Below are 22,485 nucleotides of genomic sequence, written 5' to 3'. Positions count from 1 at the left end.
TTGGAGTACCAGTGGAAGTAAACCCTTACACCGCGTCCGTCGTTTGCTAAGGCACTAGGAGGGAACGAGGCGGAATTGAGACTGCGCGGGCCGTGACAGCGGTGCTAGGAGGAGCCGGGTAGGGTGGCCAGGGCCCCTTGTCTGGACCCGCCACACTGGTGACTTGCCTATGTTCTACCATTTTGTCTCTTTGTGCAATTACATGGAGGAATCGTCTATTGGTATCATCGGGGGTGAACACAGGTAGAGGATTGGGGGTGCAGGGTGCTACATTCTACTTGGGCGTCCACCATGAACGCTAGCCCTACACTATGGGACTAGGGGCTGATTAAGAGAAGAAAGAAATCTTCGGGAAAAAAAAAGGAACCCCAAAGTTTGCAACACACATTAGTAATGACATTTGAGGCATAACATTGCTTAGGGATTTGTCCAGAGTGCTCAGAGACGCCGCCCGCTCCTCATGGGAGTGTGGGGGTGGGGTCTTCTCTCAATCTGGCTGGCCCCCAACATTCCTGACAAAGCTTTGCCAACCCCAGCCCAATCCCGAAATCTCAGCCTCCTCAGGCTACAACCATGACATTCTGGAGGGGGTGTCGACTCTGTAGAGTTCTGGAAAAATCCCTAATTCTCATGATTAATTAAAAATCTATTGGATTTCCACATGAGGTGCCCCTGACAGCAAAGTCCTCAATGTCAATTGCTGCCATATGAAAATAAGCTTTGAAAAGTTCACAGATAAAGTTCTTCCGACACTGGGGCCCCCTTCTGGAATCTTCCTGTGGCTCTCTTCTTCTCCTTTCCAGTTTGGTGCAGAATGGGTGTGTGAGCTGTGGTTTTTGTTGTTGACTTTTTTTTTCCTTTTTCTCTTCTTTCTTTTTTTTTTTAAATAAAAAGCATAGATTTCCCCCTCCTGAATCCCTTCCTTTTTAAAATGTTCTCTTCTTTGCTCTAAGTCTTCCCACTTCCCAGTTCAAGTTTCAGTTGCATCCCATCCCTGTCCCCACCCCCTCCCCCATTTGCATTGTTTGTGTGCGGTGTCTTCAGTATAAAAAGCCAGCTCCTTCCTAGGTCCCGGAGCACCTGCCCCTCCTCTGCTCCCTCTACAGGGCCCTCCCCTCCCTCCCACCTCCCCCCTCCTTCCAGTGTTTATATGTAAGGGTACTGGTTGACCTTGGCAGGGCTCAGTGGGTATCCAGTGTAGACGGTGGAGGCTGGAGAGGCGCTGATGTAGGTCTGGTGGGCAAACTGGGCCGGATACTGGCTGGGGTGGATGGTGGGAGAGGGCAGGACCCGGGGGCCCATGCTCACGGGCACCTGGTGGACGATGCTGGCCGGGTAGGCAGTGTGCTGCACGGGATGGCGCGCTGAGCCTTGGGAGGCCACCAGGTGGGCCACGGTGCCAGTGGAACCCAGGGCGGCGGGCGCCGTGTAGGTGTAGAGGTGGGGCTGGGTGGGGAGGTGGGCAGTGGCGGCGGCCAGGTGGGGATGGACGGTGCCATGGCTAGGGCTGTTGTGCGGGAAGGAGTAGGGCGCCTGAGCCATGGTGGGAGCGATGTAGGCCTGCTGCCGTCGGTGGCTTCCGGAACGGTCCGTGGTGACGTGCTGCTGGGCCTGTGGATGGGAGGTACTCAGGAGGGCTGCAGGCTGGGAAGGGGGTGCAGGGGTAGGAGATGGCAGGGGGGAGAAGAGGAGTGGTGGGTGTGGCCAAGGATGCTTCCTTCTGTGACACAGTGACAATGAGCCTGGGCTGAGTGGGGCAGTTCCCAGGCCTGGTCTTCACCATGTGGACAAAGCCAGTGGCAAGGTTACCAGGACCCAAAGGACTCCTGCTTTCTCACTTGCTGAGAAAGTTCTGGAAGCCTGGACTGGGAATCACTGCTGTTCAGGATTCTCCCAGCTGTCTCTTACCTGGAGAAGCTGAGTCATCATTATAAGGGGTCAGAGGCTAGCACATTCCTCCCTGGATTGGGGTCTCTGGGATGCATCCCTTGCCCCTACCCACCCCCACCAGTGAGGGGCACTGCAGAGCTCTCCCTGCTGTCTGACCCTCTGCAGGTGGGGGAGGGGGAAACAATCTGTGGGCTCCTATTTTTAGCTCCACACCACATGTAGAGTGCTTGGTAACCTTAGACAAGTCACTTTGTTCTCTGCTCTCCGTGACCCAGTGACAGCAACTTGCCTGTGAGTCACTGGCCACAGTCACTGGAGTGTCACTTGGCAAACTTCCTGCTCCCGGCTGAGCGTGAGGGGGCCACTCCAGAGGCCTCCTCTGAGGCTCTTGGGCAGGTGCTGGGCAGGGATGGGAGGAGGTGGGGGATAGGGAGAATAAGGTGGGGGTGGCAGGGCCCCCTGAGGCTCTTGGGGCAGGTGCTGGGTGGGGGGTAGGTGCTGGGTGGGGGGAAGGTGCTGGGGGGGGGGGCCGGGGCTCACCTGGCTTAGATTCAGAGGCTGTTGCTGCTGGAAGTGGGGGCCCGGCCGCTGTTGCCGGTAGGCGATGGCTCCAGATGAGCTCCCTGAAGAGTGACCGCTGGTGGAGGTCACATTGTTGGAGGACTTGGACTTGTAAGAGGACACGTGGTGAGTGGTGTTCACTGTAGCTGCAGGAGAGAGGTCACAGGTTAGTAGCCTGAAAGTTGCTCTCTTCTCAAAGTAACCTTCCAGGAGAGGATGTGACCCACCTCTGCACTAGCCTCAAGAGGTCCCCAGGCCCAGCAAGGTCATGGCCTTGACCCTGGCACTGGCAGCTTTGATGTGTGTATTCCCTTCATCTAGAGGGTGGGGGATTGGGGCTGCAGATGAGGGGACGAAGCTAAGAAAAAGGGGGATAGTGCATCAGGAATGAAGTAAGCTGCCACCCACAGCTGGACCCAAAGCTACCCTGTCCCCTGGACTTCCAGCCATGTGGTTTCCAGTGTCTGAGAGATGGCTGTAGATTCCTGTTTAGTCTCCTTGGCGGGCAGTAATGGGGATTCCATGACATTGTGCCTATGGAGGTGCTCAGGGAGCGACTAAAATGAGCTATGGCAGCTGAAACAGCTGCTTGGGAACTCTCTGGTCTAATCTCTTCACCTAGAGCAGGATGAGAGAAAGGCAGCCAGGCAAAGGCATGAGAACTGAATGTGCCCAAAACGAAGGACTCTCCCCACAGCACTGACCAGAAGGCCGTAACTGGAAGAGCTCCCTCCTCCCTACAGAGATGCTTTCTGGCCAGCAGATGGCACCATAGCCTGGGTGGGCCTCAGAGTGCACCTTCTAACAGGTGCCAGGGTGCTGCTGACACACTGCTGGGGTGGGCCACACCCCCAGTGGCTGGCCAGAGACTGTCAGAGTGAGGCAGGTGACATACCAGCTAGGATGGCTCCTGGAGGCCCAGCTAGGGACAAAGAACCTTTACAGAGGCTGTTTAAACCCATCCAACCATGTCTTCCTGAGTTGCTGCCATGTCGTGAGAGTAGCAGCTGGTGACAGTAAGGAAGTGGAGATTGGGCAGCAAGGGGTGGAGGGTCAACTTCAGGTCAAGGTCATGGAGGAGTACTGGATGGCCCAGGTCAGGTGTCCAAAAGACCTGATGGACAAGTATAGAGAGGTCCAATGCTATGCTGAAGTGGTCTTGTGCTGGCCTTGTCCCATGCTCAAAGCAGGCAGTGCGGGGTCCTTAAGATGAAGCCAAAGGGCGGCTCTGCTCGACGGGACGAGGCCGAGCTGAGGAGGGGAAGGTCACAAGCCTCCCCTCCCCGCCCCTTTCACCCTCCTTAGCTGACTTGAACATGTCACTCATGGTGCCCTGCATTCAGTGAATCCTGGCATGTGTCCAGAATACTTCTACCAGCTGGATTTCTATGCCACCACAGCTACAGTTCTCCATGTTCTGCAAACCCTGCCAGACTTCCCTATTACCATCTGGTGACATTGAAGAATTTAAGAGGGGCTCCAAGAGGGGACAGAAGGGCACAGTTGCAGCCTGGGGCCTCTCAAAAGCCAGGGTCCCTTGTCCTAGACTAGCAGGGGTGGGGAACCTTTTTTCTGCCAAGGGCCAGTTGGCTATTTCACCAACCATTCATAGGCCACACAACATGATCATCTTAAAAATCAGCCTGCTATAGATTCACTACATTTTCAGACCTGTGTGCAGCTGCTGTGACGGGGCCAGACCACACGATTCTGAGGACCTTGTATTCCCCACCCCCCATGAACTCAAGTTAAAAAACTTGAAGGAAATTGATAGGTTAAAGAGGTTTCCCTGTAAAAACTCCTTCTGGTAAGTTTCAAAGTTCAGGGCTCTGCAGCTGTGGGCTCCCAGCAGCAGGGACTCCATGTGACAGGCCCAGGTGGGATGGTCACACTCAGGATGACGTTACAAGACAGACAGTGCTACCGTTTGCCCGTTGGGCAGCCTCTCTAGAAACCAGAGCTGCTTTCCTGGGACCTGTGTCTAGCACGGCTGCATAACAATCAGCATGTAATCATGACAGACAATGTGAGAAGGGTCTTCGGTGCAAGGGACCTGGGGGAACCTCCACCGCACAGAAAGCCGCTGTGGATAGAGGAACCTTCTCTAGAGGACAAGAGAACTCATGTGAAGTGTCCACCACGAAGGATGAGGTGGCAAGGACTGGTTATAAATACCCCGAGGAGGTTAAGTTACATCTCTTGTCTGCGAGCAGCAAGGATCCAAAACATTTCCCCTTGGGCCTGAGTTAGCTCAGATGAAAACAAAAAGCCTACAACAATCTCATAAGATAGCCTGTGGGGAGCCATGGTAAAACTGGTGGGATCTGGCCATCCTTGGGGTAGAGAGTGCTCCCTGTGACTGGGCCATAAATAATAAACAGCACGCCCTTGACTGAATTGGGCTGGGTCGATTCTATTGCAGTTCTCAGAGTGATGGAATCAAAGGTTGTAAGGCAAGAGAGAATGCTGATTAACTGTTGACATGGAGAAAAATGTCCCTTCCCAGGCCCTGGCTTTGTCAAGTGAGCAGAGGGAAAATGGAACCCGGGGGATAGGAGGCTGTGGCGGACACTGGAGGCAGAAGGGAGCCTCGTGGTTCCCTCAACCCACCACCTGCCCCTGAGAAGGAGGAGGAAGGCTGCTTTGCTATGGAGGGTGATGATGACCTGAGCCCCCACATCTGACTGTGCCTTGGCATCTGGGGTCCCTCCCTGCCACTTACTCAATGAGAATCCCTAGAGGAGGTGTCTCTGAATTGCCAATTTTCTGGGAGAATCCAGAGCCAGCCTGGCCCTGGTGCAGTATATCTGCATTTAGGAACCAGGACCTTGAAACCCAATGCTGTGGGCAGGCCAGACTCCATTAGACCCTCCAAGGCCCTCAAAATCTCAGGGGTGGAGGGTTTTTGTAGACTCACAATATGGTTAAACAAAATTGAGAAGTTGCCAATGTTGGTTAGCAAGAGTACTTCAGCTCTTCTCCCTCACTTAGCTATCGGGCCCCTGTGTTGGAGTTAATTTTTTCCCTGCATGCAGCAAAAATATTAGGCATACGTGCTGTTTGGGTCCCGGCTGTGGATGTCCCTGCTCTGTTCCAACTCTGACTTTCTGGGTACTTGGTGGTTAACTATGTTTAAGAAACATCATTGAGCTTGGGGAAGTTATTGCTTGGGCCTGCAAAGTGAAGAGGTTAGGGTTTGACAGGAAGTGAGCTTGACAGGGCCTGGCATTTCACCTGTTATTGCCCATGCAGGGGCAGGAAATGAGAGCTGGGTCAGTGCAGGTGAGTCCTGAATAAGGGGGAAGGTGCAGAGAGGGCTGAATAATTAACATGGCCATTCCTCCTGCAGAGATGAACCGAGTAATGATGGATTGGTGCTGAAGGTTGGTCTCCTAATGGCTAAGTAGGGAGACTAGGTAGGATTTTCTGGTCATGCCTTGCTCAGTCTTCCCCTGCTTGGGGAAGACCCCTTAGATCTCAGTGTGGCCTCCAGTGTTTGAAGTAAGGGAGTGCTTAGCGGATGGATAGGCTCCACAGCCTGACCCTTGGAAGGCTCAGCCCTGTGGGATTAGGTTAACCTCCCTGGGCCTCCATGCTTTTACTGGTAACACAGGGGACATACTGGCAGCTAACTACAGATAGAGTTGTCACAAGCCTTAAATGAGTTAACACACAGACGGTTTAGCATGTAGCATCTAAATCTCAGGAATGGAGACCCTGGCACCTGAAGAGATTAGTGTTAGCCATGTCAGCTACTGTTTGTGTCATTATCCCTGGATTCTGCCCCTTGTGGAAGCTGATGTTCAGGAGCAGGTGTCTGCTCCAAGCTGTGACAACGGATTCCATCCTCCTGGAAACAGGAGATCGGAAGCCTGAGAGTCACTGACTCTGAGTCAGGCGAGGACAACTCCAGGGGTCAGCCATCTGGCTACTGCGGCTCTGGTCCCAGGAGACCCGGTGCCTGGCCTGTCTGGGACTGTCCTGCCGACTCTTCCCTCAGCCCTGATTTTTGCCAGTGAATTCTTTGTCTTAAGTCAAAGTAGAGTTCACTCTGTGGCCATGCAAAAGAACCCAAGAGACTGAGAAGGCCACGTGAGAAATTCCTGGGCATTCAGCCCACGCAGGGGCCCCCAGAAAGGACAGTACTACGGGCAGCTGGATGGTTACACAGGTAGCATTCATGCAGACCTTGTGGCTCAGGGGCCCTGATGCTCCAGCTGCTTCAGCTGGTGTGTCCACAACCGCCTAATACCTGTGCCTGCATACATCACCTGGGCAGCAGGATGCTGAGGCTGCCTGCCCTCCCCCACAGTCTCCCAAACCCAAGATGATCTTACAGTTAAAGGAGAAATGCCACAGGGGAGGGTAGGTGTCACCTTGCTCAGAAGGGCACTGGGCAGTGTGTTCCACAAGCTCCATCTACAGCTTCAAGGCTTTCATAAATTCCCATTTAAATAACTCAAACAGGTGTTGGCACTGTGGCATCATCGCATAAACTAACGCCTGAGACACCGGCATTCCACATGAGTGCCAGGTTGAGAATCGTCCAATCCACTTCTAATGCAGTTCCTGTTAATTGTGGCTGGGAAAGCATCAGAGAATGGCCCAAGTATTTGGATCCCCACACCCATGGGTAGACAGGGATGGAATTCCTGGCTCCTGGCTTTGGCCTGGTCCAGTTCCAACTTCATGGTCATTTGGGAAGTGAGCCAGTAGATGGAACATCTCTAACTCTGCCTTTTCAAATAAATAAAATAAATCTTCAAAAAGATGGATAAATAATGTAAATGGTGATACAATACACACATGATAGATATATCCTTTGCAAATATTAAAACCCAAAAATGTGTGCTGGGTATCGTTTAAAACAGTTCCAGGCTGTGTGAGTGGGAAAGCGGACAGGCCATTGGCATGCAGAATCCTGTGTTGCGGAGTGAATTACTCTCCTCGTCTCCACAGCTCCTCTTTGCTACTGCCCTAGAATGTTGCTTCCAATCAGGTCTTCTGCTTTGCCCGGGTAGAGGAACATATTTTTTTTTGAGGGGTGAGTGGGTGGGTGGGAGGTGTGGGGCATGGACTGGCCATGGGGAAAGTGAGTGCTAGCTCTCTCTAAAGGCTTGTGGAAAAACAGGCTTTGCTTTCTTTCCCTCACAAGGGTGCCTCACTTGGGAAGCCTGCAGTCTGGCCCATGCCTACTCATGTGCTGGCATCTGGCCCTGTGTGAGGGAGCAGTGGGGGGCCTTGCTCCTGAAGGTAGGGCCTCCTTGTTCTGGGACTGTCTGGCCACAGGGAAGAGGCCATGCAGATTCTGTCCACGCAGCTTGGCAGTGCTGTGTTTATTTCTCTGGTAGGACGCAGAGGCCACTACATCCCCTGTCTGCATGGTCCCCTAGCCTATTGGAGGGCAGACCTCTGGGAACCTGCACCAGCTGGTTAGAATTGTGGGGACCAAGCAGGATGTGAAACTGGAATCCCTCTTAGGGGTGGGGGCTGTCCGACCTGTGGGCTACATATGCGTCTGACCTCATCTTGTCTGGCCCTGCCAAGGCAACCGCAGGTGGGACTCGAAATTCAATCAACCTACAGTGGGCTGGTTTTAAACGGACAATTCTGTATGTCCCACGAGTAATGTTATAACTGAACTTGGCAGAAAAAGGATTCCTCGCACCTGTTTTAGAGAGTGCAGGGCTGGTTGTGTTCAATGAACATTTCTTCCAGGGAAAGGAAGGTAGCTGGAATAACCAGAAAGCCAGGGACAGAGTGTCTGATGCCAGTGTCTGAAAGTGAGCTCGCACCTAGTGTACCGCAGGAGTGCACAAGAGGCCTGCGGCTGCTCGTGCTTCCCCTGCATACAGAGCCATGCTGGGAAAGTCCCTAGAGACCCCACTGCTGAACCCCACTCTTTACCCTTGGGAGTAGCACCCAATGGCCCACAAACAATGGGCCTTCCAGGTGACAACTTTTGAGGTCCTTCTCGAAGACCGACTTTTGTAACTAAGGAAGTCTTCCCAGCAATCGCACCCCCTTTCCTTCTAAACAGTCCCACTGTGGTGATGTGGCCTGGCCTGGGTGTGTCTACTGGTGTTTTGGGGCAGAAAAGTTGAACAGGAAGATTTCTTCTGGGCTAGTCAGTTGCTGAATTTTCCCACTGAATTTATAACTCTATCTGTAGTTAGCTGCCACTATGTCCCCTGTGTTACCAGTAGGAGTTAGAGAAATGCCGACTAGAGTCAGGGTGAGCTGGCAGGCTTATTCAGGTTAAGGTCCAGCCTTTATTCCAGGGCCCGGTTTGCACGACAAGCCTCTCCTTAGGATGGCAGGAATCTTTAATGAGTCCAGAGCCCCGATTTCTCCTCCTACAGCACTACTGGGGACCCATGGGAGACCACTTCATCCCTCCCAGCGCCATGCAGGAAGCCTCTCCCTATACTCTGTGTCCATGGCACCCCCATTCCTGCCTGCCAGGGAAGATGTGAGATGTCAGCTGGGAACTCTCATCCCGGGTAGCCTTTTAGACCAGTGGGTAGGAACCGGTAGTTTTATTGTACAGGCGTCCACTTAGCCAGCCGCAGAGCCATTGCAAAAGGCAGGCAGTGAGTGCAGAATTAAAAGAGGAAAAGGCTGCTGATAACACATTCTGCTAGGCATGACAGGAAGGCTTATCTGTGATAATCGGGCACTTCCTGTCTCACCAGCGCTCGGGTTTGGAGTGGTGTGAAAGAGGAAAAGCAGCTTGCATAGGGACAAGTTCCTGGGCTGCGTGACCTCGATTTACCTGGTGCCAGGCTATCGCACTCCACCAGCACGTCGCTGGCCTGGGTTTTCAGGGGTGGCACGATGATGGTGCGGGGGTTGCCAGTGCAGTGGTTCTCCACGCTCCCCTTGCTTTCGAAGGCATTGGTGTTGCTGTGCCCGGCGCGTTGCTGAACAGAGTAGGGGCTGGTGTTGCTGGAGGAATCCGAGTACGGAGAGTCATGGACCGTGACGCAGCTGATGACATTTTTCCTCTGCTTGGACACAGTGCTGGGAAGGGAAAGGCAGGGGCAGGAGTGAGAACTGAGAGAAGATTGTAAAGAGAGGTGTGTGGCAGGAGGACACACTGTGAGTGCAAACGCTCCCTGCCTGTGCAGCCAGTAGTGGGGGCAGCTGTGGATGAAGATGCATGTGCGGGGCTGGCGCTGGGCCCACGGGTGCTTCTGGAAGCTACAGAGGGGGGGTGTTTCTGGGAAGGCCTGGACCCTCCTGCCGAGTGTGGGAGCTCAGCAGAACTGCAAAGGTGCCACCTGGAGCCCAGAACTGTGTGCCCACTTCTTCTGGATCACCCAAAACCTGTGGGGAGAGCCAGCAAGAGGCAGGCCAGCTGAGAGCTCAGGGCAGGAGAACAGCACTGTGGAAAGAGAAATGAGATCCAGCAATGCACAGCTCTGAGCAGGGAAGGTGACACTCTGGGAACAGGACACAGCCAGGACGCAGCTGCTCAGCCAGGCACGGAACGAGACATCGAGATGCCCCCTGCCAGCTCTCTGTTCCTAGAGTGCTCTGTGGGATGACTGTGAAGGCCACCCAGGACCCCAGGAAGGCCCTTCTTAGGCTGGTCTTGCAGCTTTCACCCTATCCAGTCTGTGAGTCAGAGAAGAGCCAGCACTGCACAGGGCCTGGTGGGAAGGCTCCTGCTGGGTGGGTCCTGAGAGGGGGTCATTCTGAATTTCCAGCTTTCAGCTGATATGTGCAACTTCATCCAGTGATAAAGGAGGAACTGGCTGGGGGTGGTTTTGGCCAGCATGTTTTTTCCCCAGAGCTATTGTTAGTGTGGTCTGGGAATCAATCCTGTCTGCCCCCAAGTTTAGCAAGAGACAGGTAGGATGACAGATGTGACATTTATTGCTTATAGTGTAAGGTTTTAAAAATGGATGCTCTTCCATTTTTATATATTGATCATTTATTTTTAAGAAATCACAATTGCCTAAGTAAAGTGATCTGAGCTAATTTGGTAAGAGAAACAGCTGAGATATAGGAGTTGGACAGAATCATGACACACTCCCACGGGATCTTGGCGAAGGTCACACAGCTAGGCCAGGCCAGGCTCTTTCCAAGGAATCTTGCCCATCCCAGGTACAGCAGATAAGTGGGCCAGCTCAAGGGCCCACGGCAGCTGGGCAGCAGGCAAGTGTAAGGACAGAGCAGGGCTGTTGGCCTGCAAGAAGCTGGAAGTGTGGAGGAGGAGACACCCAAGGGAAGGACGGGCCCTTGTCCCCAGTCCCAGACCTACTGACATCAGGGATAGACAGTTCTTCTCATGGCTGCACACTCAGTCTTCTCTGGTTCAAGGGGTCCCAACTGTGTCTGTGAGTAAGAACACAGCCCCAGTGCCAGATACCCGACTCCAGGACATCCAGCTGCATGCCTACTGCGTGCAGGTGACAGGACAGTGGGTGGGCTCATCAGTAAAACGTGGGGAATGACAGTAACTGCCTATATCCTATAGGCTGCTTTTCAGAACCAAGTGAGAGAATAAAGTGAAGTGCTTTGGTTAGTGAGCGACACATGGTAAGTATCCTGTGAAAGCTAGCTGCCATTACCATCACAGCTTGAGTGTCACTAATCAGGAAATGCAAAATGTTCTATAACCTGATACTTTCTGAATACCCACATGATGCCTCAAGTGGGAAACTCCAAACCTGACCTCATGTGACAGATCACAATCAAAACACAAGTGCACTAAAAATACTGCCAAAAATAACCTTCAGGCTGTGCATATGAGGTACATATGAAATACAGATGAACTTAGTGTTTAGGCTTGGGTTCTATCTCCAATAAATCTCATCACATAGATGCAGATGTCAAATACCAAGGTAGGCAAAGAGAATTCTATCAGGGTAGGGACTTGCTGGAATAGCTTCTTCTTTTCTAGTCTATGAATAAACCAGAAGATTGATACAAGAGAAAATTAGAATCCATCAGTTAGATATCTTGGAGGTCTACGCTAGGTACTACAGGGAATACCTGTAGAAAGAAATAGAATACCTGTCTCTGCCCTCGAGAAGATGAAAGTCTCAGTGGGAGACTGTATAAAAACATGACAAGTTCAACAGTAGAAGCTTTAAAATAGCAGTTAAAGAGAATAATGGATGTCACAAAGCCCTCCATGATTAACTGTCAAATGAGTTGTAACAGATGATAATTGTTAAGAACTCAAAAGAAAGTGAGAAGCGAATTGGGTGCATACATTTATGGCTCTTCTCATTAACTTAAGATAAAATAAATTTTAATTAATAAAGACTAACGCTGCCCACAGATAACCCTTTAAATGAAAAAGTACAAGTATAAGCTTTATTAACATGTGAAAACAGGTTTGCAGATGAGGTTAAGCTAAATGCAAAGTTACCATGTGATCCGTAACTCCAGTCCTAGGAATGTATTCAGAGGGATTTAAAGCAGAGACTGGAATGCCAACACGCCAGTGTTCATTGCAGCACAGTCACAACAGCCAAGTAGTGGAGACAAGGGTCCACCAAACACACAGATAACAAGCAAAACTGGCACATCTGTACAATAAGACACGATTTGGTCATAGAAACAAACGATTTCTGATACTTGATGCAATATGGGTCAACTGTGAGAACATTAAGAGAAACAAAAAGACAAACATTGTGTGACCCCAAGTAGGTATATTCACACACATAAGAAATAGATGAGAGGTTACCAGAGATGGGGAAGTCACCACTTAACAGGTGTAGCATTTTGGGTTGTGATGACAGGAAGGTTTCTGAGACAGATAATGGTGATGTATACAATCAGTGCCAATTTGCATCACTAGGGTTATATACTTAAAAACTGTTCAAATGTCAAATCTTCTGTATGTTACATATTATGCAAAAAACCTGAATTGTATAGGGTGTGCACTACATCTCAAAACAAATAAATAAAAGTCCATAGGCGCATTCAGAACAAAAAAGCAAATAGTCTTGGGTAGTAAAGACACCCAGAACAAGGGCAGGAAAGACATTGAGACTTGGCAAAAGAAATAGAAAGTAAGATGCTAGGAAAAGGTCCCTGGGCTAAGAAAATAGGGACAACGAAACATAGAACAGTAAGTAGTTTTGGAAAGCTGAGGTAAGAGGGAGTAAGGCGTGGGGAGGGGTCAGGAAGGAGGGGAAGTAAGGTAGGGAGACAGGCTGGATTGTTTGAAGAAGACAATGATTTGGGTGGGCGTTTGATGCAGTGGTCTAAACTACTGCTTGGGATGCCCATATCCCATATTGCAGTGTTTGGGTTTGAGTCAGCTCTGCTCTACATAGCAGCTTCTCATTAATGTGTACCCTGGAAGGCAGCAGGTGATGGGTCAAGTAGTTGGGTTCTTGCTGCCCATGTGGGAGATTCAGACTGAGTTTTCAACTCCTGGTTTTGGTCTGCCTTGCCTGGCCTTGGCTGTCGCAGGCATCAGAGGAATGAATCAGCAAAGAGATCTCGTTCCATCTCTCTACCTTTAAAATAAGCAAGTAAATGAATGTAAAAATAATATGATAAAGATGAATGAAGTGTGCAATTGTCTGTGAGTGGGGTGGGAATGGTCTACTGTGTAACAAGGATGTTAATAAGAACCCCTCACCTCCACCCCACCGCTGGCACTGGTAAAGTGCTCCCAGGGCCAAGGGAAGAACTAGGAGGCTGCTCCTGCACACAGAGAATCATGCTCCCTTGCCCTGCACTCATGAATTTGGTCATGGCACTTTGGAGTAACACACACACACAGTGGTGCTTCTCGTCATCTCACAAGACGTGGGCGTGTTGTATGGCAAGCACAAGTTCTGGGAGTGGGAGACCCACTGATGACATAGACTGGCTCACAAGTGTGTCCTGGGACAGTCCAGGCCTGGCTCTGCTGCCCTTTTCTGATGTGACTCTGGACAGAGGCCTGTGACATCCATCCTGCCTCAACCTGACCTGAAGTCTGTTAAGGACAGAGGAAGACATTACTCTCATCATCCAAAAGTCCACTATTAGGGCCCTTTGAAGATTTATTATTGCAGGTACATCAAAAAGGGTGGCTCCAGCAAGCCAAAGGGCTTCCCACTACAAGGTGGTCTACATTGTGGTGTCTTCCTGCCTACTGACGAGTGTGGAATATAACCTCCATTAACTCTTGCTTACAGCTAGGAAACCCCGGTGCCTAAAGAACAATTACAGACAACAGGGTTTAATGCTTATTTACTTGCCTTTTCAGATTTACATGTGACAGGCTTAGAAAAGGGTGAATTAATATGAAGGCTGTTTTCAATCTTTTCTATTGTTAGAAATTTCTGCTTTCCCCAGATACGCTATGCAGATCAGAGAACAAATGAGAAGCTGCTGAGCTCACATTTGAGATTACTACTGGGGATTCTTTAGGCTCATGTTTCTGTGGCTGTACTACTGGGATTCATCCCACTGCTATGTCTAATTATTAGTTATAGCTTATCAATTCCATTAAGGGGTGGCTACTGGAAGTGAGATAATGAGAGTAGGATGAGAAATATGTGCTTTAATGGCCTTGACAGAACATCATTTCTGAACAAGGAACAAATCTCTGTGAGTTCACGATTGCATTGTGTTGTCATGGCAATAGATGATTTTCATCATTTGAAAATGATGAAAAGAAATGAGGAGCTAACAAGTAAGGAAATCACTCGCAGTGGAAGAAAACATTATCTGAGGCTCAGACACAGATCTGTGACCCTGGCCAGTGGGGTCCCAGCTGGGCTGGACTTCTGATTTCTGTTTGCTAATCTCAAGTCAATTTCATCCTTCAAGACCAGGATCAAACCTCATCTCCAATAAGCTTCCCATGATTTCTTCCACTGCTTGGATTTCATAGCCAAGGCTGCATGCGAAAAAAAGAATCATCTTCTTTCAGTTATTGTGACACTTATTACTAAATGTAAGCAATGTTTATTGGATGCATACTAGTATTTGAAGTGTTTGTATTGTTTCCTCTCATCCTCATGGAAGACTTTGGGCACTTCCTTGCTTGAGATCACAGAGCAGCTGGGGCAGAGATAGGATTAAACTCAGCACCTGTGCTCTTTCTCTTTTCTTTGAAAAAAAAGTCTTTTTTTAAAGTTCATTTATTTGAAAAGGCAGAATGACAGATGGGCAGTGAAGGGGGACAGAGAGAGGCCTTCCATTTGCTGATTCACTCTCTAAATGCCACGAGCCTAGAACTCCATCCAGGTCTTTTACATGGAGAAGCAGGAACCCAAGTCCTTGGGCCATCAACTGCTGTGTTCCCAGGTGTACAAGCAGGAAGTTCACCAGTTATTTTTTGCCAGTAATTAGGTTTGCCATTTTGTTAACAGCACAGCATCTGAATCTCAATTCTGCCTCTTAGACCCTTTATCAGGGATATTTTCTGGGCCTTAATTTGCTTATCTATCCAGTGGGAACAGGAACCTCGGCTCTGCACTTGCTGAGTGTTGAGTGCGACGGTGTGGGTGAAAGCCCTTGGTGACTAGTCACTCTGACTCCCAGCCCGCCTCCTACATGCCCTGCAGCTCTCATCAGTGGCAGCTGCTGACCTTGTGTCTGCCCTGGCAATCAACAGTGTCACACATCTGTAGTCAGGAATGATTTTGCCTGGGCACTAAACATACAAAAATCTAGGTCATGATCTCTGGTCCAGTTAGGTCTAAAAAGTTGGCTTAACCATTATTTGTCTCACTTTGGTTCCAAAAGACAAGTTGGTAGTAGAGGTGCTGCCATCTCTGTGGAGAAGCATCAGTTCGGACCCTCCAGGTGCTGTGTTGAGGTTGAGCCACACTAGAAGTCAGAAGAATTGCAGGCAAAATTATAGGGCCAGCCAGAAAACTAGAAACGCCAGAATAGCCATAGGGAGCAAATCAGAAAGGAAGTCAGGGAGGTCAACATGAAGACATCCATGGGTGGGAGAATTTGGGATTAGGAAGCAGTGGGATGCAGTCAGGGAAGCAAGGGCTCCACTGGCCAGGCAGGAGCACGGGAGGGCTGGACTCTCCATGCAGCAGGACAGCAGCCAGGCGGCACTAGGGCTGCAGCCTGGCCACCCCAGGCCTGAGGCTTTCCTTTGAGTATGTCAGCAACTCCTGACAAAGCTCACCATGGCTGTCTGAGGGGCAATGCTCCAGCAACCTCCCTTTCATCCTGAAGCCCCTTCCCTCCATGCCTTCTGCTGTCTCCCCCAGACACTTCCCCTTTGAACTCCTGCTTTCATCCGCCCACTGCTGAGGTTCTAGCCAACCAGTCCCTGGGCTTGAGTTTGCAATCCTTTCTCCTCACTGTTGGTCCACAACCATCCAGACCCTTGGCTTTAAAAAAAGACGCGTCCTCATTGCTGTTTCCTCAAGCTACATTCCTGTTGGGTCCCTGTGGAGCTTTGCTGGCTTTTATGGAACTGACAATTCTGTTTTGTGTTATAATGACCTGTATGTATCTTCTCATGCTTACTGCACAGTGAGCCTCATGGGGACAGACTGTCTGCCTTATTTATGTAGGAGCCGCAGCACCCGTTATAATATCGCACACCGGTGCAGCTGCTGCCTGTTTACAGTGTTATGTCTTTGATTTCTGCAACTGCTCATCACAGGGGCCATACCCCTCCCCCACCCTCAGCTTTCATTTCTCATTCCCGAATGTCATCATAATAATGGGACTGCAATCACACAATGGCCCCTTTATAAATAAAAACAGCCACTGGCTTCTCAAATACACTCTCCTACTTTCTCGGGTCCTTAAACATTTTCTAAGGAAACAGCCATTTTTTCCCCCTCTGCAGAAAACGTTATTATCACTGTTTCTTATGCTTTTGTGACCATTTTCTGATCTTAGTCTGCAGCTCCTCCTCTTTACAAGCTGTCTTGAGCACGTCTTTGCTGTCCTGGCCAGTGCCCTTCACTTGCCACTTGGTGACGCCACAGCACTGGGCAGTCCACAGCTTGGCTGTAGTTGTCTGTCACACTGCACTTGCCCTCGGCTGCTGCCCTTGCCTCCCCAGGGGCCCTGCAAGTCACTCGCATCAAAGGCTTCACACTTTGCCAAGCACCACAGTTCTGCCTCTTCCTGGGGCCTCTGGGACTACTGCGGGAGCAGGTGCGTGCTCTGGCTCGACTTTTTGCTCTCAGCACTGTCAGTTGTCTGGCTGGAGAGATGGCTCTTTCATCCTCCTTTCCCCAGACGCCCCACTCAGTTCTCTCTGGAGCACACACAGAGAGGCGATGTCAACTCAGATCTCATACTTCAAAAATGATGTCCCAATCTAGTTGATTGTCAGACATTTAAATGGTGTTTGCTTTTTTCCATTGGTGGCAAAGTAGTGCAAGGTTGTTTGCCCCTCTGATGACCAGTGCTATATAAATCTGTGGACAGACTGTTTTAGGCCAGGGTCCTGTCTGTGTGAAAGGACTGCTGAGCCCACGGGAGCACTGAGCTTGTGTTCCTGGGTGGGGAGAGAGGTGGGGTACTGGGAGGTGGTGGATGGAACAGTTTTTAAAAGACACACACACAGATCTTTCATTTGCTGTTTCCTTTCCTATATGGCTGCAATGGCCAGAGCTGGAACAGGCTGAAACAGGAGTCAGGAGCCTCATCTAGGTCTTCCAATGAGTGGCTCCTGCAGTTGGATCATCTGCTACTGCTTTCCCAAGTGCATTAGCTGGGAGCTGGTTTGCAAGTGGAGCAGTTGGAACAGGAGCTGATGCTCTGATATGGGATGCCTGGCATCACAGATGGCAGCTAACTCCACTGTGTCACAACTATAGCACGAAAGACTGAACACTGATTCAACTTGGGGCTGGGATAAAAAAGGTAACTGGGGCCCATCCTTGGAAGAGGCAGGTGAGGAGTAAAGCAAACATGGCTGTCAAATACGTACATCCCCGTGCTTGGTCTCACTAGCCCAGTGTACTTTCCGCACCAATGCCAGGACCAGAAGTGTTCCATAGTCTTCTCTGGAATACACTAGCACTAAGGTGAATCATCCAACAGGAAAGAGGATACTTGAATGAGAAACTCCAGTTCCCAGCCACAAAAGCCAAAACCAAAGCATTTCCCTCTAGAGACGGGAAGGGAATGCCCCCTCCAGGACTTGCTCATCAGTCTCTCTGTACATTCTGTAATGACCTCAAGTAGGAGGATTTATTATGTAATCAAAAGGCTTTGTGATCGCTAATTAGTTACATTGTACGCCATCAGGAACGCATAACTCAGACCTGCCTAACTGTGAATGGTGGTAAGCCTGGTTCCCAGCTGGGGGATGCCTGCTGATGGGCAGTGCTGGGCTGGGGAGGGACAGGCCTCCTTCCCCAGCCCTTGGTTCTAATGCTGAGGAGTCAGAAAACTGGGGTCAGGAGACTGCAGTGTCTACAGGGTCCTGAGATATCCTGGGGTGCAGAAGACCAGAGAACCAACTGCCTTGGAGGGGTTTTCCAGGATGTCCCCCCCACCGTGCTGAACAAGCCAGATAAAAACTGCATTTTGTATGAGGGTTAGTAGTTTGGCAAAATAATAAAATAATACTAAATAAATATTTCTTCCTTCTCTCCAGGAAGCACACAGGGTAACATGAATTACTGCTACTCTAGAATAAATAGTATTGCTCTCTGGGTGAGGAGCCAACTGGCAATGTGAAAGATTGGGTTAATCAGATACAGAGAAATTTCTGATTAATTGGACAATTACTTCAAATTCTGAGTGAGCCAAGGCAATGTTAGGGAAACAGCCTGACCAACTGGGAAAACATTCAACAGCCTGAGGCAGAGATTTTTAAGCTTTATTGGGGTTGCAATGCTCTGGCCTCACTGTGGGTCTAACTTTAGTTTGAAGTTTCCGAAGTGTACTGAGCCTATAACTACTTAGAGGAGGGTCACAAAATGATCCAAAATGACTTTGGCTTTGAACTAATATGGAAAACATGCCTGCCATTCCTTTGCATTAGCTTTGGGACCCTAGGATACAGCAACACTGACAGGTAGGTCTGGAGTGTGGGATGGTTCCGTCTGATGATGGAAAGGACCCAGACACCTGGGTCACTGTGTCTGAGCTGGCAACGCCCTTGACCCACCCACTCAGGCTCCTTGTGGGAAGCTGTAGCAGTGGCACTGCCTCACCTGGTGGGGGCGTGTTTCTGTTCCTCCTCTTCGTCTGTGTCACTGCTGATGGTGATGACGCTGACTGTGGGACTGGGGGTGTCAGGAATGACAATTGTCTGCCGCTGCCGCTCCCTAGTGGTACTGGAAGCCATGTCGCCCCACCCGCAGGTGACCGAGGTGCTGCAGGCCGGGCTGCTGTGCACCATGGCACAACGGGGAGGGGTGTTCTCCTTGACGCGCTTGGATCGCTGGGGGGAGCTGATGGCCTGGGAAGAGGACACTTCACAGGTGGAGACATTTCTGTAACGACAAAACCGTGCACACTGACGAAGGAAGGTCTACCCCAGCGCTGCTTCCAAGGAGCCCAGCTCTCTACAGACATTCACTTTCTGGCTTTGCATTAGCAAGAGGTCAGAAGGTCACAGTGATCTGACATGGTCTGTAACTGGGGAAGTCAGTGGCCACCCATAGGGATCCCACAGACAGCTGCTGTGAGTTCAGGGAGAGCAGCCTGGCCTTCTCTGGGTTCTGGCTTGGCGCCACATGAGCTGTACCTGGTGGGTGAGTCTTGTAAAGGCAGATCATCATATCCGTGATTTCAACCATACAGTGACACTCAGATCTGATGTGCCTTCAGAGATTTTAGTATCTTTTAGCTAGTTGGATTTACAACTCAGTAAATGTAGATTTACTTAATTTTCTTTTCTGGTTGGTGTCAAGATATGCTTCTTATTCTTTTCTGAAGCTGGTAATAAGCTTTGCTAATAACATGACTCATGATTCACACCATAAACCTATGTATGTAACTGCTGATGTGTTACAATTTTATGTTTTTTCACAACTCTAGCAGTCACACTGTCTGCACTTGGTATTACTAAAATAACAACAACAACAATCCATGCCACAGCACCTGACAAGGGAAAGCCTTCTGGTCTCAGAATGTTTTTGCCAAGGCATAGGTTTTAAAACAAAGGGTTCTGAAAATGTATGCTAAGAAAAAACTATGTACAGTTTTCTTTCCTTCCTTCCTTTAGTATAAAGTTAATGTATTTTTTAACTACGTTTTCCACAAACTCTGGGAAGTATCTTCCAACATAATTTGCACTAGAATTAACATTGACCTTGAGTTATATTGGTCATTACCCTTATTAACGCCAGTTAGATGGCGAGCAGACACCTAGTGAGATGAACCTGCCACACAGGTAGGAAGGCTGGGGTTTCTGCTCATCTGTACCAGGCCAAGGCCTGAGGGTCCCAGTGTGGCTGTGAGCCAGCTCAGTGCCTGGCATGGTTGCCCCCTTAGTTGGGCATGGTGGTGCCCCCAGTGGCAACCACCAGATCAAATGACGACATGGGAGTATCGTCAGAGAGCTGCCAAGCCAAAGTACCCTGGAGGGCTGACACTGACCTGGGAAGAACTTCCCTGAGGTGTCAGGAATGCCTGGAGGAGGGGTTTTCTCTTGGTAATCTCCCACTCAGTGACCTTGATTCTGCTGCACTATTATAAAACCTTATACAAGTGGCGTTTGTACTATTTCAGTGGTACTGAAAAAGTCTTCCCTTGGCAGGTACTAGCAAGTATCATTGAGTAATTTTTTTAATTTGCTTGTTTCCTGTAACAACAAACACAGAAGCTCTTAAGGTATTGTACATACTGTGACTCTGGGCTCCTACACTCAGGATGCCAGCAGGGTGAGATGAGAGGCTGAGTTCATTATCACCAAGCCCAGATCACTTCCTACAAACCTCAGGGTTAGCCATGGGACCTATAGTTTGAGGAGCACTCCCCAGCCCGTGCCTGCGAAAGCTGTCTCTCTTTCATGTTTCTATGGTCTTTCTCCTCCACTCTGACTACTCACCTCACAGATGACTGGTGCTGCTTACTCTTCCGGGAGGAGGTGGTGCTGGTTGGCTGCTGCCGCATCACGTGGGCCACACCCACGTTTAAGGGCTGGGCTGCTGGAAGGGTCACGTGACCTGTCAACAGTGCAGGCTGCTGCATGATGGGATTGTAATGGCTGCCATGAGCGTGCGTGTTCCTGAAAAGGAGAGGGCACACAAAGCTGGTTACCGGCTTTAGGAAGGCAGAGCTTTATTTATTTACTTTACAATATGAAACTTCTCCAATAATAAAGTAACTAGGTGGGATTTAAAAAACTTTTTTTTAAAAAATTTACTTCATTTGAGAGGAAGGGAGTGAAACAGCACTCCCCTCAGCCTCTTTACTGCCTGAGTGCCTTTCACAGCACAGGCTGGGCCAGGAAGAAGCTGGGAGCCAGGAGTCCATGCTCCTCTTCCAGGAACCCATCACCTGTTCCTGGCATCCCTGTAGCAGGAAGCTGGGATTGTGTCAGTTAGCTGTGAGATGGCCCTAGAGATGAGATGTGTCAGGTGAGCCCCAGGTGGGTCTCCTGGGAGCTGTAAAGTTCTGAAGGAGCAGGAGGAGCCCCACTAGGTGGTGAGTAGGAAGGGTGACCAACAAGTGGGAGGAATGCCAAAGGCGCAGGCTCTGAGCTTTACACTCAGGGGACAGGAGACAAACCCTCCTCCAGCTTCCCAAGTCACCAAGCAGGTACTTATGCTGTGAACTATGTACACTGGATTTATAAAGTGTCTTCAATGGGTGACTTCATTTTGCTCTGTGAGGTAGGCAGGAAATCTGAGTATTACTATTTCATTGATGAGGACATGGTAGTTTACGTGAAAAACACACTTGGAAGGCTGGGAGTTTACCCATTTCTGGTGATAGCCAGTGCTAGCTTCACTGAATTCCCTCAGTGGCTAGCACAACACTCAGGTGTGCAGGAGCTGACCAGAAACATACAGGCTTGTGAATAGCAACTAGATGAAGACTGACTACACCTGTACAGAGTTTGATATTAGAATCAAAATTAGTAACAGTCCAACACACGTAGGTGGAAATACTAGCCAAATACACCCTGAAAATGGGTTATATTTCAAAGTTCTTCCAATCTGTGATGGTCAGACTGCAAAACCTTGCTTACCACAGAAATGTTTAAAGTGATGATTAATTCAGATATCTGCTCATAAAAGTCCAGTTAACACATAGTAAAATTAAAAGAATCCATTTCAGTATCAAAAAAGTTATAAAATTTGTGGACAGGTGTCTGGCATCCGGGTTGAGCCACCACTTGAGATGCACCCCATTCTGGAGTATGCGGGTTCAAGTCCTGGCTTTCCTCCTAATTCCAGTTTCCTGCTAATGTGCTTCCTGGCAGGCAGTGGAGGTGGCTTAAGTTCTGGTCAGACTCACGAAAGGAATAGGTTCCTTCTTCCTGGTTGTGGTCTGGCCCTGCCCCAGCAGCTATGGACACAAGGGGAGTGAACCAGTGGATGGGAGTGTATATATTGCATACTTATGTTTTTCTCTCTGCTTTTCAAATGTGTTTGTGTGTGTGAACATTCATTCCTCATTCCTACCAGATTATAAAATGCTGCCTTGCAAGTTGGGAAAAGGATAAAAACAGTAATATAAATACTTTTTGTAGAAATGGTGGTAGTGTTTTTAGGTATTTACATGAACTTTAGAAACTGAAGCTGCTAGGCCCAGTGTGATGGTTCAGTGGCTAAATCCTCGCATTGCATACATCAGGATTCCATATGGGCCCTGGTTCATGTCCTGGCTGCTTCTCTTCCCATCCAGCTCTGTTTATGGCCTGGGAAAGCAGTAAAGGATGATCCAAAACTTTGGGACCCTGTATCTGCATGGCAGACCCAGAAGAAGCTCCTGGCTGCTGGCTTTGGATCTGTTCAGCTCTATCCATTGTGGTCACTTGGAGAGTGAACTAGCAGATGGAAGTTCTTTCTCTTTCTCTCTGTAAATCTGTCTTTCCAATAAAAATAAATAAATTAAAAAAATAAACTGAAGTTATTGCTCTTTATTTCGTTGTGGTTATTTCTCCTGTAGCAGGAATGT

At 49.5% G+C, this 22,485-nt stretch overlaps 1 protein-coding gene across 4 annotated transcripts in view; it reads right to left on the bottom strand.

The window, feature by feature from the left end:
• Positions 1 to 783: 783 nt before the first annotated feature.
• The window catches only part of HIPK2 (homeodomain interacting protein kinase 2), a 176,597-nt gene continuing 154,895 nt past the window's right edge, over positions 784 to 22,485 (bottom strand). For all 4 annotated transcript variants that reach the window (XM_058654902.1, XM_058654904.1, XM_058654901.1 and 1 more), the window contains exons 11-15: positions 20,408 to 20,587; positions 18,567 to 18,848; positions 9,227 to 9,474; positions 2,431 to 2,597; positions 784 to 1,611 (exon numbers count right to left, since the gene is read on the bottom strand). In XM_058654902.1, the coding sequence (XP_058510885.1) occupies positions 1,147 to 1,611; positions 2,431 to 2,597; positions 9,227 to 9,474; positions 18,567 to 18,848; positions 20,408 to 20,587 (1,342 nt within the window). In that variant the 3' untranslated portion in view covers positions 784 to 1,146. The remainder of the gene's footprint in view (positions 1,612 to 2,430; positions 2,598 to 9,226; positions 9,475 to 18,566; positions 18,849 to 20,407; positions 20,588 to 22,485) is intronic.

Source organism: Ochotona princeps, chromosome 25 (genome assembly GCF_030435755.1).
Source record: "Ochotona princeps isolate mOchPri1 chromosome 25, mOchPri1.hap1, whole genome shotgun sequence".
In the NCBI taxonomy this organism is placed as follows: Eukaryota; Metazoa; Chordata; class Mammalia; order Lagomorpha; family Ochotonidae; genus Ochotona; species Ochotona princeps.
Note: the sequence above shows the minus strand (reverse complement) of the source record. Positions and strands in the feature narration are given on the sequence as shown.